General features: G+C 40.8%; 1 protein-coding gene across 1 annotated transcript; it reads left to right on the plus strand.

Moving 5' to 3' along the window:
* The first annotated feature begins 1339 nt into the window (after nt 1–1339).
* Nucleotides 1340–12440, plus strand: LOC150044768 (uncharacterized). Its single transcript, XM_090321165.1, has 5 exons — nt 1340–1417; nt 2097–2120; nt 8393–8519; nt 9466–9549; nt 11042–12440. Exons 1-5 carry the CDS (start codon nt 1340–1342, stop codon nt 12322–12324), a joined length of 1596 nt encoding a protein of 531 aa, XP_090177291.1. The 3' UTR covers nt 12325–12440.
* Nucleotides 12441–15567: the final 3127 nt, after the last annotated feature.

The following is a 15567-nucleotide window of genomic DNA, read 5'->3' on the forward strand; positions in this document are numbered from 1 at the left end:
TTTTTAGGTAGTCCCATTTATCGAGTCTCTCTCCAATCTGTTGTGACCCTGGGATTCTGTTCAGGAATCTTTTCCCTGTGTGTATGAGTTCCAGTGTCTCTCCTATTCTATCCTGTAGCAGTTTCACAGTTTCTGGTCTGACATTGAGGTCTTTGATCCACTTTGAGTTAATGCTTGTGCATGACGAAAGGCTAGAGTCAATTTTTAGTTTTTTGCATGCGGTTGCCCAGGGAAGTGGATGAATCTAGAGCGAATCATGTTGATTGAGACAAGTCAAGACCTAAGGAACAAAAGACACCTGGTATCCTTAATATGTGGCTATTAGATCCAAACAATACAAGAGTGAGGACTCAATATTTGCACACCAAATGCTATGGATATGGTGTTGGAAATATAAACACAACTACATAGACATAAAAACCTATGACTCTATAGACATAATGTTTTATTACATAGATTCATATGTATCTATGATATATAAACCCTTAGCCTAATTTTGATTATGTTCTAAAAACTAAGTGCCATTGATTGTATATAGAGATTCCTTTTGAACACTTGTTTGTTAATCATGTCATTTGAAATACGATGTAAAAATCAATGTTAATAAATTCTCTAATAAAAGTTTTTTAATAAGAGCCAACTTATCTAGTGCTAGCCATATGTTTCCATTTTCTGCTTGTTCTTACAATGCTTTGAGAGGCAAACAGTAATTGGAAGAAGAAACTCACCTTGGCTCCCCCACCGGGTGAGAAACTTTCCAAACTATCAAGCCACACCTGTGATCTAGGATCTGACAATGGTGCAACCTCTGAAAGGAGCCCACTTCCTCCAGGGTGCCGCCGTGCATTGTGGGAGTTGTAGTGTTCGGGCAGAGCAGAGCCCTTGGTAGTGGAGGTTTTCTGTTTTGAGGCGGGGTGGGGAAGCGGAAGATCCTTTTTGCGCTTGCGCGTTCCCAGCCACAGCTTAGCTTTTGAAAATCCCCGCTCTGCCTCTTCCCCTGGCTGCTGGAAGTCCGCGGAAGACTAACTTGGCGTTCTGTAGGTCGGAGTCCCCTGAGACAGGCGCCCAGCTGTACTTGAAGGCATCTCAGGTGTGGAGCCCATGTCAGGTGGGGAGCCCATGTCAGGTGGGGAGCCGGGGCTGGGGCACGGGAGCAGAGTCGACCTCCACGTGTTCCTCCACTCGGGGTTCATGAGTGTCGCTGCCATCAGCTCTCGGGTCTCCTCCAGGTGCCAGAAACTGGCTCTGGACGCCGGGAGAGCAAGCTGGGCCCTGCAGACCAGGAGAAGCAGGAGCTGTGCATTTCCCTCCATGACTGAGAGAGAGTGCTGTGTCAGCCATGGGATGTTATCACTGTGCCCAGCTGGAGGACGAGCCAGGGCATGACTGTGGTGGAATTGTGGAAGGTCTTAGGACAGTGAGCTGGGATTGGGGTTCTGTGTTGTTTCTCAAGACATGTTTGCTCTGCTCCTGCTTTGTTGGCCTTCTTAGCTGGCCTGGCTTGAGTTCACGCAGGTGTGCACACGTCCTTGTGTCTGGAGTCATTGTTCATGGGATATTGGAGTAGTGTGTGCTGGTGCTGTGGTTTTAGGAATGGAGCCTTGAGATGTTTGAAAGATACCCAGTGACCAGGAGTCTCCCTCCTAAAGGACAGACTTCACCCACTCTGACAAGCCCTACAGAGCAGAGGAGAAAAGCACAGGAAGAGGAAGCCGGTTTTAGCTTTCTTTCCCTTAAGGAATCATTGGTTCTACTTCTGCAGAGCACAAAATGGACGTGGTAGTCTTTCTTCCAACATTCAGTCACTTGGTGATTTGGGAAGGTTTAGACCAACTTTCAGGCGGGGAGAGGAGCTGGGCCGAGGAATAAGCTGGAACCTAGTTATTAGAGGGGAACAGGAGACAAATGAAAGGATCTGTCTAGGCACTACTCCCTAATCCCATTCTCACTAATTTATTCAACCTACTCCCACAATCATTTCTAGTACATGATCTCTCAAATTTAATCCCAAATATCCCATCTATGGATCTGGTGATCCTATATTGGCTCTTGCTGGCATTTCAGGAAGTGTAAGTCCATATCTTTGTCCTTTTTAGGAAAATTACAGAGGAAACATTCAGGTAAGGTATCTTGCTGCAGATTTTATAATTTGTATATGTTACATACCCTGCAGTTTTAGCTAGTGTTCTCTGTTTGGGGTTCTCTAATTTTGCCCTTTGAGCTCACAGCCTGGCACTAACCATGAGCTTGTTTGCTCAAGAGTAATGTTCAGAAACACTTAAAGCACCTCTTAAATTCCAGTTATTCTTGGTATTTTCTTGGAGATTGGATTTTTCCAGACCTGTCCCTGCTGGCTTTAATCTGTGCTACTTCCGGGTTTCTGGCTTTCAATAGCAAGTAAGCATCTCATAGACTTTCCATGCCTGGGCTGGCTTGAACCACAGTTCTCAGATCTCAGCCTCCAGAGTAGCTAGGATTATAGCCACCAGAGCCTAGTTACAATACTCTCTTATAAAATGCATATTATATTTCTAATAAACTCATATGAAATAGAAAACTTTAAATTAATAAGGGATGTCCAGTCACTAATATGTATAAGGGTAGTCCCAATCCCAAAACAAAAAGAAAATACCCTACCCTGAAATCTATAACACTCTTGATCTCAAGCGTTGTGAATATAGGCAATGGGCTATTGTAAAACCTTTTTTAAGCTTATTGTTTTTCTTAGGCCTGGGCTCTGTCCCAGAGGTATTCCACTAAAAGGCTACCACCCTGCCAGAGAGCCAAGGCCCATTTCCAATTTCTAGAGGTTAACTGGAGATAAGAGTTTCAGTTCCTTTTCTGCCGAGGCTGGCATTGAATCTTGATCCTCTGATCTCAGCCTCCTGAGAAGGTAGCATTATGGATGTGAGCCACCTGCACCGGCTTTCAAAAATTGTTTTTAATGTAAGGAAACACTGTTCTGATGTAGAAAAACAAAATACTGATCTGCAAACATTGCTTTTAAACAATTCACATTGTCTTTCCTAGCAAGAACAGCCTCACTTAAAGTCTAAAGAGTACATTTTCATTTTTTGTACGTCTTTGTAAGATTCATGTTATTTTACATCAAAAAATGTCCAAGCTGGGCGTGGTGGCCCACACCTATAATCCTACATTCTCTGGAGGCTGAGATCTGAGAATTGTGGTTCAAAGCCAGCTCAGGCACTAAAGTCTTTGAGAATCTTACCTGCAGTTAAGCAGCAAAAACCTGGAAGTGGCACTGTTTGCTTCCAGGGGTAGGGTGGTAGCCTGGAGCTGAGGAGCTCAGGGACAACAACCAGGCCCTAAAGCAGAAGTCCAATGAACACCACAAAAAAAGAATTTCCATTCTATATGACTGTGTAAAAAAACAAACAAACAGAACTGTAGATAATGTATTTCATGTGTAACAAACCAACTACTAAGTACATGTAGAAACACATCTATTTAATGTTTTAAAAATATAATGGATCTGCCTTTTGGAGAGTTCTCAGCTAGTAATTTTACATAAGTATTTTTTAAGTAATGTTAGAATGTAAGCTGAGTGAGATGGCTCAGGCTTGTAATCCTAGCTACTCAGGAGGCTAAGATCTCAGGATCAAGGTTCAAAGCCAGCCCTGGCAGAAATGGACCTGAGAAAAGACTATAATCTTCTGGTTCTTTAGCTCAGGATGTGTGAGTTGGATTGAGACACGCCTTTGACCGGTATTTTATGTTGCATCTTTGTTAGGCCCTGTGTCTCCACCAGGCTAGCAAGGTTCTTAATTTTACTGTTTAGGAAAGTCAGCATTACGGACTTGCATCATCTTTACTGATGGCCTTTTGACAAAAGCAGATTAAATGACAACTTGCAAATCATTGCACAAGGCTACTCTGAGTGTTTGAATATAGGGAAATGTGCCATTTGTTAGCCATTACTGAAACATCATAAACAAGACTTACATATCATATACACTTCTCCTGTATAAATTTGGGTGATAAATACTGAGTTAGACATACATGTTTTTGTTGTATTTAGTATGTAAATGAATGAGGCAGTACACAAATGGTCAGTGCAGTCCTTGGATACCTTTGAATAAATAAAATAATCATTGATACATGCCTCAGTGTATTTCAGTAAAAACTAGTTTTAATGAGGGTTTGATTATCTATTTGTTTCAATTAGTTAATTCTTTTTGGTGGGAACATTTGTTTTGGTTTGCTTTTTGCCAGTTCTAGACTTGAAGTCAGGGCATGGACACTGTCCTTGAGCTTTTTCAAGGCTACAGGTCTACCACATGAGCCGCAGCACCACTTCTGGCTTTTTTCTGTAGATGTGGTACAAAGGAATCAAATAAGGGGCTTCATGCATGATAGGCGAGCAATCTACCGGGAGGCCACACTCCCCACCCAGGCAAACATTAGCTTTTATGAATTCTGTATATCTATTAATCTAGAAATGAATTGCTTGTATACTATCTACCTAACATCTAATGGACTGGATTCTTCTTTAGCAGAGAGTTTATTGCTATCCTTGTGATCCAAAAGAATCTATAGAAGGCTTTATGCTTCTCCAGCCTAAATAGTCTATGTTTTGCAGGAAAAAAATGGAGCAAAACCATACAGACTCTTTCCTAACCACCTCATTTGCTTTTTCTCCCAGCTATTCTTCCAGAATCTTCTGTTCATTGTCAAAAGCAAGAAAACATGAGAAGATCTGTGGTGAGTTGCTTTTTATTTCTCAGTGTTTTACCTACCTATGTGTGTTGAAGATTTAAAAATATAAGGAGATAAAGATGGAATTAGATCAAACAGATTATAAAAACCTTACATTCTGTCAATATTGAGTGCTAATTTGCTTCTGGTAGTTTTTAATTTTTCTGTGATTCAGTGACAATGGGGAAGTGACTTCTCATGGAAGGTTTATTTTATTTATTTTATTTTTTTATTTTTTTGCCAGTCCTGGGCTTGAGCTTACGCCCTGAGCACTGTCCTTGGGCTTTCTCAAGGTTAGAGCTCTACCACTTGAGCCTCAACACCACTTCTGGCTTTTTTCTATGTATGTGGTACCGAGGAATCGAACCCGGGTCTTCGTGCATGCTAGGCAAGCACTTTAACCACTAGGCCAAACTCATGGCCCTCATGGAAGGTTTATAAGCAGAGTGTGAGACATCACATTCCCATGAGTAACATAAATAAGTGTAGTTAATGAAATACTGTGGAGCAGCTGAAATAGTGTGTCCACACACAACTTCTAGTGTGCTAGAGAAGAGAACAAGGTTCATGTGTACAAATTCCTCTCCATACATGCTTCTTGGACAGTTTTGTTGTTTATGTCTTACTGGAAAATTAGGCTACATGTGTCCCTTTTTATTTTTCTTATTCTCAATCCCTCTTCCTTCCTTCTTTACGTTTTTTCCTTGTTTTTTGGGCCAGTCCTGAGGCTTGGACTCAGGTCCTCAGCTCTCTCCTTGGACTTTCCTCAAGGCTAGCACTCCACCACTAGAGCCACAGCAGCACTTCTGACTTTTTTGTGTATGGCATACTGTCTGAGATATCTAATCTGGGTCTTCCTGCATGCTAGGGAAACACTCTACCACTAGGCTATGCTCCTGGTTCCCCCTCTCTGACATAAGTCTCACCTTTTTCTTTTCTTCCAATGATCTTCTTTTGGCTTCATTTTGGCAGCTTTTTCTGTGTATGTGATATTGAGGTTTTGAACTCAGTTCTTCGTGCATGCTAGGTAGGCAAGCACTCTACCAGTAGGCCAAACTCCCTGCCAGGAACTAGTTTTCCTTATTGATCCATTTTCCTTTGGTTCATAGAATTGACATTTTCTTTTCTATCTTTCTTGCTTTTTTTTTTTTTTTGCCATTCCTGAGGATGTGGTACTGGTGAATCGAACCTGGGTTTTTGTGTATGCTAGTCAGACACTCTTACCACTAGGCCAAACACCAGCCAGAATTGACATTTTTTTTACATACCTTTCTTTCTTTCTTTTTTTCTTTCTTTCTTCCTTTCTTCCTTCCTTCTGTCCTTCCTTCCTTCCTTCCTTCCTTCAATCATTGATTTGAGTTATTTATTTATTTAGTTCGTTAGTTTGCCAGTCCTAGGCCTGAGATCAGGGCCTGAGCACTATACTTGCACTTTCTCAAAGCTAGAACTCTACTACTTGAGCCTCAGCATCACTTCCAGCTTTTTTTTTTCTATGTATATGGTACCAAGGTATCGAACCTGGGCCTTTGTGCATAGGAGGGAAGGACTTTACCACTAGATCAAATTACTGGCCCCACTTCAGTACTCTCCCTGAACTTATCAGCTCAAGCCTTACCATCCTGCCCCTGGGCTTGGGCATTGTCCTGAAGCTCTTCAGCTAGAGGCCACTGCCCTATCCTGGAGACTGTTTTCTTGAGGTTAATTGGAGATGAGACATTCTGGTCCTTTTATGCAGGGCTGGCTCTGGACCTTGATCTCAGATCTCAGCCTCCTGAGGAGCTAGGTTTACAGGCTGGAGCCACAGCACCTGGTCAGAATTGACATTTTTCTTACCCAATATATAGGAAAATTGTTGCAAATTATAAACTGAGACACTTCTACAGGATTCCAGATCCAAAGGAAACAAATAAAAAAAACAAAAAACAACAAGAAGACATAAAAAAATCGAGAAGTAAAAGAGAAACTAGGCTTTCCAAGTTTGACTAGCATTTAGGCCTAGAGTCCCAGCAAACAAGCATATTTATTTCACAAAGGGAAGGTTCCAAGGGATACATGAAAAAAAATAAAGCACCTATATTAATATTACAAGCAGAGCCAAAACAGAGTTTGTAAGAGGCTTTTAAGACAGGAGACTATAGCCCAGACAAATTCCAGCCATGAAATCCTCCTTAATTAGTCTTCAAGGTCAACAACATTCTAAGGTTCAGTTCCCAGCCTTCCCAGCACTAAGGAAGAGGTGTGATCTGAGTCTCTGAACACTCTCCAGAGTTGCTGTTTAAACCCTTCATGGCCAGCTCTCAGTATTTTGCATTCTGGCAAGGTGGAACTTTAAACCCTCAGCTTTAGGGTTCCTTTTATTTATTTATTTATTTTTTTTGCCATTTCTTGGTTTGCCTCAGGGTCTGAGCACTGTCCTTGGCCTGAGCACCCTCCTTGGACATTTTCAAGGCTAGCGCTCTACCACTTGAGCATGAGCATCACTTTTGCCTTTTTTCTACATATGTGGTACTGAGGAATTGAACCCATGTCTTTGTGCATGCTGGGCAAGCACTCTGCCATCAGGCCAAAGTCAGGGCCCCAGAGTTCCTTTTAAGCATGTCTTTCGAGACTTTCCTTTTTACCATGCATCTTTTATTATGCAGATGTTTGATGTATTCGTTATTATAAATGGTCTGTAGCTATGGTCATACAATTTGTACTGATGTTTATTTCCTTTCATGTTCCCACCATTTGTATTTTTCATTATTGTCTTTTGCTTAGGTTAGCTTTTTATTTGTTTTTTCTATATTTAGTATAGATCTCTTTTGACTGATTATTAAGATAACAATAGTTCAAAGACTGCCTGTTTAGTACAGATGCCAAACTTTTTCAAATATTTTGGTTCAATTGCTCTGTGCATCTGTGCAGTTCACAAATATGCAGGGCCTAGTATATTCCTTTGAAAAGCTATTTATTATGTAATAGCTATAATCTAGTCTGATAGTTTGACTGTTCTTTTCATAGAAAATTAACTGGTAAGTTTATTTATTTATTTATTTATTTATTTATTGTTTTTCCTGTCTTGAGCTTGAGCTCAGGGTCTGAGCACTATCCTTGGATTTCTCAAGGCTGGAGCTCTAACACTTGAGCTGTAAAATTTCCATTAGGTACATACTTGAGTATTGTCACTCACTTAAACATTCCCCTGGACACTCTACTTGTCACAGATGTCTTAATGGCATATGTATTCCATGTGATGTCCTGAATCTGTTCTGATTGCTTATGAGAGCTCTTTATAAAAGATCAAATTAGCATATTCAGTGAGGAAGAATATGAAAATATGGAAAAATAATTTGTTTACTTCATGGTTACCCTGAGAAGTAGTAAATTTTATCATATTATAAGCTAAGGACACTCTTTCAGAAACCTATGTATAATTAATTTTATTATTCCAGGTTATTAGCTCCTTAGAAGTTACTTTGTCTCTAATGCTAGCAGCAGAAACTTTGTATTACTAATTACTAAGTTAATATAGAGACATATATTTCTTTTAATTTTTCTTTCTCTTAGTGTAACATAACAGAGCAAGCTCCAAACATTTGATGTAAGATGAAACATATATGTACAAGAGTGAATTTCCAGAGTTGGTATTCTTATGCCTCACAGTTAATGACTTGATGGAAATGTGCTGTTACAGAAGCTGGTGTCATTTGATGATGTGGCTGTGGACTTCAGCTGGCAGGAGTGGCAGATCCTGAACAATGCCCAGAGAACCATGTACAGGGATGTCATGCTAGATACCTACAGCAACTTTGTGTCCTTGGGTGAGAAAAAATCATAATAACCTACAAGTTCATCGTCATATTTTGTAGTGGATTTATGAATGTTTGTGTTATTGGAGTGTAAGATTTCAGGCCGCAGGATTTATACTCTAAATCTGGCACTGGTTGCAGTGCTTCACTCCTGTAATCCTGGCTCCTTAGGGGCTGAAATCTGAGATTTTGGGGTTGAAGCCATCAATGGCAGAAAAATCCCCATGAGGCTCTTATCTCCAATTAACTACTCAAGACTGGAAATCCTTTTTGGACTTGGCTTTCTCCAAGTCCGTGCTGACGTCCTCCTGAAGAACAGATGCCACCTGCCTGAATGCTGATATGCCAGGGGGTGTGAATCCTTCGTTTTCCTTTGCACAGTATTCCAGTGCACACTTAGCATTCTGGTGTTTTGTTTTGGGTTTTTTTTTCAGTTGATAGTTGAGCAAACTGACATTACAGAAAGTGCCTTAGACACTATAGTACTAAGACAATGTTAAATATATTATTTGCCTCTAGGACAATTTATTGTATTATTTTGACTGTGCTTCATAACATGTACCTCTCTAGTCAAAGTAGTATTATAAACATTCAGCAACAATGAATCAGTGTTAATGAAAAATCCTCAATCCTCTGCATTGTACTTCAAAACACAAAACCTTTGGAGGTTAAAAGCTTTATCATCTGTTAGGAAGAATTGTCATGCAGGTTTGGAATCTTGAATTTCCCCTGGATGAATTGTACTGGCTGTTGACCACCAGACTCCTGACTGCAGATATCTTTTCTTGTATTCCCATATTTCTAGACAATGATTTTTGTAAGACAATAAATTTATTCATTATAGACTAAAAAAAAGGGAAGCAAGATTTAGGATCAGCCTTGTGAACAATATGTGTGACATCCTAGAGCAGTGATGACCCAGCATGAGCCATAGTTCTCCACTACTTCTTATTAGCAGGGCACTGCTTTCCTAAACCTGAATTGATTGCCAAGCTGGAGCAAGGTACAGGACCATGGGGTGCCTCTGACCAGAACTTCACAGGTGAGTGACATCATCATATGTAGTGATGCTGAGGCCTGAACTCAGTGCTGTATGGAGCTATAATATTGCAGGTTTCCCCTTTCCTGTGTGTGATGGAAAGCTAGGTGATCCTTGTGTCAAAAGACTGTGAAACAAGAGTTGATATGGAGATCTACTATGTTCTCTGTGGCAGTAAAGTTAGCAATTTCTTTCTTTATGTGGAAGTCACTATGGAACAAAAAGAAGAAAGTGAATAATGTAGAAAATGAGATTTCATTTTCTGCCTGGTGCTGGAGGCTCACACCTGTAATCCTAGCTAATGAGGAGGCTGAGATCTGAGGATGTCAGTTCAAAGCCAGCCCAGGCATGAAAGTCTTTTAGACGCTTCTCTCTAAATAACTCCCAGAAAGCTGAAAGTGATCCTGTGGGCAAAGTGGTAGCACACTAGTGTTGGCTGAAGAGCTCAGGGACAGTGTTCAGGCCCTGAGTTCAAATCCCAGAACTGATAAATAGAGAAAGAGAGAAAGGAAGAGAGAAAAGAGTTTTAATTTTCGTGGAAGTAAAAGTATGCCAGTATGAGGAAATAAGGAATACATCAGGGCTGTTTTACTCTGAAAACCAAAATAGTGTATCAGTGGTGGCAGAGACTGAGATCCAGAAGCAGAGCTTTTAGTCTAGTGAGGATGATTCAGTAGGTGGTGAGCTGGAGTATCTTTGTTTTTCCAAGGTTCTGAGGAACAGGAGTGTTAGGAAAGGAATTTGATGAGACATTGTCTAAGATAGAGAAACACAAATTTTATAATTCCCATAGATACCTAAAATAATTCTTAATGAGAAGTTAGAACTGAATGTATAAACAATTATTGAAAGGCAAAGAGTCACCTAATTATTGAGAAACACAGCAGTATTAGTTATTTCAAAAAAGTAAATGTAAACAAAGCAGCTTTTCTCCCATGATCAAGCAAATAATATTTGAAAAAAATGGTAAAGGCCAAAGGTAAGTACTGAGCTCAATTTTATCAGTACAAAATTGAGCAATTTGAGTAAATTTTTCTCTGTTATAAAACAAAGGAAAAAGGACACATAGAGAAACATTTTTCTCTGTAAACTATCTGGATTACTTGCTTAATTAATACACTAGAGAGAAAAGCATATATTTCTCTGTTGTTGTTTCTTATTTTTTTGCCAGTACTGAGGACTGAACTCAGGAGCCTGAGCCTATCCTTGGACTTTCCTCAAGTTTAGTGCTCTACCACTTGAGCCACAGCAGTAGTTCTGACTTTTCTTTATATGTGGTACTGAGGAATCGATCCCCGGTCTTTGTGCATGGTAGGCAAGCACTCTACCACTAGGCCAAACTCCCGGCAAAAGAAAAGCATATATTTCTCATAAATCAATTCCTACTTTGACATTTTAAAATCTCTTAACAGTTAGGATGGGAAAAAATGTCTTTACTTTTACATTACAGAATCGTTGATTCTCATTTGTATTTTTTTTGTATGACTCATTCTAGGTATCCAAAAGATGGAGGCAATGACTCAAAAGTGTGAGGAAAATCCAGATGAAAGTGTGTGTGAAGTAGAAAGCATGAATAGTAACACAGTCGTGGAAAGAATGAGATTACTACGAACTTTTAAGTTGAATTCAAAACGTAAACCATACCTTACTTTACATGAGCAAACACACACAGGAGAGAAACCCTTTGAATGTACGGAAAGTGACAAATACTTCACCCTGAAATCAGATCTCAATGTACATACAAGAAATCACACAGAAAAGAAACCTTATGAATGCGACAAATGTGGAAAGACTTTCATGAAGAAGTCACAGCTTGACATGCATAATAGAATTCACACAGGTGAGAAACCTTATGAATGCAACATATGTGGAAAGTCTTTCAGACTGAAGTCATACCACAATTCGCATCAGAGAATTCACACAGGTGAGAAACCTTATAAGTGTAACACATGTGAAAAGTCTTTCAGACAAAAGTCAAACCTTTCTTTGCATCACAGAATTCACACAGGTGAGAAACCTTATAAGTGTAACACATGTGAAAAGTCTTTCAGACAAAAGTCAAACCTTTCTTCCCATCAGCAAACACACACAGGAGAGAAACCCTTTGAATGTAAGAAATGTGACAAATCCTTTGGATGCAAGAAACGTTTCCAAACACACTCCAGTATACACACAGGAGAGAAACCCTTTGAATGTAAGGAATGTGATAAATCCTTTGGATGCAAGAGAGGTTTCCAAAGACACTCCAGTATACACACAGGAGAGAAACCCTTTGAATGTAAGGAATGTGGGAAGTCTTTCAGACAGAAACCACACCTCACTTTACATCAGAGAACACACACAGGAGAGAAACCTTTTGAATGTAAGGAATGTAACAAATCCTTTGGATACAAGATCGATTTCCAAAGGCACTCCAGAATACACACAGGAGAGAAACCCTTTGAATGTAAGGAATGTGACAAATCCTTTGGATACAAGACAGACTTCCAAAGGCACTCCAGTGTACACACAGGAGAGAAACCCTTTGAATGTAAGGAATGTGACAAATTCTTTGGATGCAAGAGAAATTTACAAAGACACTCCCGTATACACACAGGAGAGAAACCCTTTGAGTGTAAGGAATGTGACAAATTCTTTGGATGCAAGAGAAATTTAAAAAGACACTCCCGTATACACACAGGAGTGAAACCCTTTGAATGTAAGGAATGTGGGAAGTGTTTCAGAGAGAAACCATACCTCACTTCACATCAGAGAACACACAGGAGAGAAACCCTTTGAATGTAAGGAATGTGGGAAGCCCTTAGCCTAATTTTGATTATGTTCTAAAAACTAAGTGCCATTGATTGTATATAGAGATTCCTTTTGAACACTTGTTTGTTAATCATGTCATTTGAAATACGATGTAAAAATCAATGTTAATAAATTCTCTAATAAAAGTTTTTTAATAAGAGCCAACTTATCTAGTGCTAGCCATATGTTTCCATTTTCTGCTTGTTCTTACAATGCTTTGAGAGGCAAACAGTAATTGGAAGAAGAAACTCACCTTGGCTCCCCCACCGGGTGAGAAACTTTCCAAACTATCAAGCCACACCAGTGATCTAGGATCTGACAATGGTGCAACCTCTGAAAGGAGCCCACTTCCTCCAGGGTGCCGCCGTGCATTGTGGGAGTTGTAGTGTTCGGGCAGAGCAGAGCCCTTGGTAGTGGAGGTTTTCTGTTTTGAGGCGGGGTGGGGAAGCGGAAGATCCTTTTTGCGCTTGCGCGTTCCCAGCCACAGCTTAGCTTTTGAAAATCCCCGCTCTGCCTCTTCCCCTGGCTGCTGGAAGTCCGCGGAAGACTAACTTGGCGTTCTGTAGGTCGGAGTCCCCTGAGACAGGCGCCCAGCTGTACTTGAAGGCATCTCAGGTGTGGAGCCCATGTCAGGTGGGGAGCCGGGGCTGGGGCACGGAAGCAGAGTCGACCTCCACGTGTTCCTCCACTCGGGGTTCATGAGTGTCGCTGCCATCAGCTCTCGGTTCTCCTCCAGGTGCCAGAAACTGGCTCTGGACGCCGGGAGAGCAAGCTGGGCCCTGCAGACTAGGAGAAGCAGGAGCTGTGCATTTCCCTCCATGACTGAGAGAGAGTGCTGTGTCAGCCATGGGATGTTATCACTGTGCCCAGCTGGAGGACAAGCCAGGGCATGACTGTGGTGGAATTGTGGAAGGTCTTAGGACAGTGAGCTGGGATTGGGGTTCTGTGTTGTTTCTCAAGACATGTTTGCTCTGCTCCTGCTTTGTTGGCCTTCTTAGCTGGCCTGGCTTGAGTTCACGCAGGTGTGCACACGTCCTTGTGTCTGGAGTCATTGTTCATGGGATATTGGAGTAGTGTGTGCTGGTGCTGTGGTTTTAGGAATGGAGCCTAGAGATGTTTGAAAGACACGCAGTGACCAGGAGTCTCCCTCCTAAAGGACAGACTTCACCCACTCTGACAAGGCCTACAGAGCAGAGGAGAAAAGCACAGGAAGAGGAAAACGGTTTTAGCTCTCTTTCCCTTAAGGAATCATTGGTTCTACTTCTGCAGAGCACAAAATGGACGTGGTAGTCTTTCTTCCAACATTCAGTCACTTGGTGATTTGGGAAGGTTTAGACCAACTTTCAGGAGGGGAGAGGAGCATTTTTTCAGTGCATGTGGTACCAAGGTATCAAACAAGGGGTTTTATGCATGCTAGGCGAGCACTCTTCCACAAGGCCACACTCCCCACCCAAGCATACATTATGAATTCTGTATATCTATTAATCTAGAAAGAATTGCTCTTTTACTGTCTTCCTACCATCTAATGGACTGGATTCTTTTTTAGCAGAGAGTTTATTGCCATACTTGAGATATAAGAGAATATGTAAGAAGGCTTTATGCTTCTCCAGACTAAATAATCTGAGTCATGTAGTAAAAAAAATGGGGCAAAACGATGCAGACTGTTTCCTAACCTCCTCATCTGCTTTTTCTCCCAGCCATGCTTCCAGAATCTTCTGTTCATTGTCAAAAGCAAGAAAAAATGAGAAGATCTGTGGTAAGTTGCTTTTTATTTCTCTGGATTTTACTTTCCATTTGTGAACCTAAGTGTGTTGAAGATTTAAAAGCATAAAGAGATAAAGATGGTACTAGATTGAACAGATTATAAGATTTTACATTCTGTCTACATTGCGTGCTCATTTGCTTCTGGTTGTTTTTAATTTTTCTGATGTAAGAAAAAGTAGCCACACGTGTTATGTGATTCAGTAACAATGGGGAAGTGACTTCTCATGGAAGGTTTACTAGCAGAGAGTGAGACATCACATCCCCACGAGTAACATAAATAAATGTAGCTTAATGAAGTACTAGTGGAGCAGCTGAAATAGTGTGTTCACACACAACTTCAAGTGTGCTAGAGGAGAGAGTAAGCTGCATGTGTACAAATTCCTCTCCATACATGCTTCTTGGACAGTTTTGTTGTTATGTCTTACTTGAAAATTAGGCTACATGTGTCCCCTTTTAGTTTTCTTTCTTTCTTTTTTTTTTTTTTTGCCAGTCCTGGGCTTGAGCTCAGGGCCTGAGCACTGTCCTTGGATTTTCTCAAGGCTAGAGTTCTAACGCTTGAGCCTCAGCAGCACTTTTGGCTTATTTTCGATATATGTGGTAGTGAGGAATCGAACCCGGGTCTTTGTGCATGCTAGGCAAGCACTCTACCACTAGCCCAAACCCCCGGCCCCTTTTTATTTTTCTTATTCTCAATCCCTCTTCCTTTCTCATTTCCATTTTTTTTCTTGTTTTTGGCCAGTCCTGGGGCTTAGACTCAGGGCCTCAGCTCTGTGTTGGGCTTTCCTCAAGGCCAGCACTCCACTACTTGAGCCAAAGCACCACTTCTGGCTTTTTCTGTGTATGTGATACTGTCTGAGATATCAAATCTGGTTCTTCCTGCATGCTAGGCAAGCTCTCTACCACTGGGCTATGCTCCTTGTCCCACCTCTCCAACATATGTCTCACCTTTTTCTTTTCTTCCAGTGATCTTTTTTGGCTTTATTTTGTGAAGCTTTTTCTGTGTATGTGATACTGAGGAATTGAACTTCGGTCTTTGTGGATGCTAGGCAAGCACTGTACCAGTAGGCCAAACTCCCTGCCAGGAAACAGTTTTTCTTACTGTACAATTTTCCTTTGGCTCTTAGAATAGACCTTTTCTTTTCTCTTCTCTTCTCTTCTCTTTTCTTTCTTTCTTTCTTTCTTTCTTTCTTTCTTTCTTTCTCTTTCTTTCTTTCTTTCCTACCTTCCTTCTCTCTGTTTTATTTTGTTTTGCCATTCCCGAGGATGTGGTACTGATGAATCGAACCTGGGTTTTTGTGTATGCTAGATAGGCACTCTTACCACTAGGTAAACTCCTGCCAGGATTGACTTAATTTTTTTTACATTCATTCATTCATGTACTTATTTATTGATTAATTTTGCCAGTCCTGGGCTTGAGATTAGGGCCTGAGCACTATCCTTGAACTTTCTCAAGGTTAGAACTATACT

Source organism: Megascapheus bottae, chromosome 29 (assembly GCF_031878675.1).
Source record: "Megascapheus bottae isolate mThoBot1 chromosome 29, mThoBot2.hap1, whole genome shotgun sequence".
NCBI classification, from domain to species: domain Eukaryota; kingdom Metazoa; phylum Chordata; class Mammalia; order Rodentia; family Geomyidae; genus Megascapheus; species Megascapheus bottae.

Bases quoted from the DNA above. Each gene is read 5' to 3' on its own strand.
- LOC150044768 (XM_090321165.1), top strand. From the start codon at position 1,340: ATGGGATGTTATCACTGTGCCCAGCTGGAGGACGAGCCAGGGCATGAC. The intron at 2,121-8,392 runs GTAAGGTATCTT...GTGCTGTTACAG, and splicing joins ATTACAGAGGAAACATTCAG to AAGCTGGTGTCATTTGATGA. The intron at 8,520-9,465 runs GTGAGAAAAAAT...TCTTATTAGCAG, and splicing joins CAGCAACTTTGTGTCCTTGG to GGCACTGCTTTCCTAAACCT.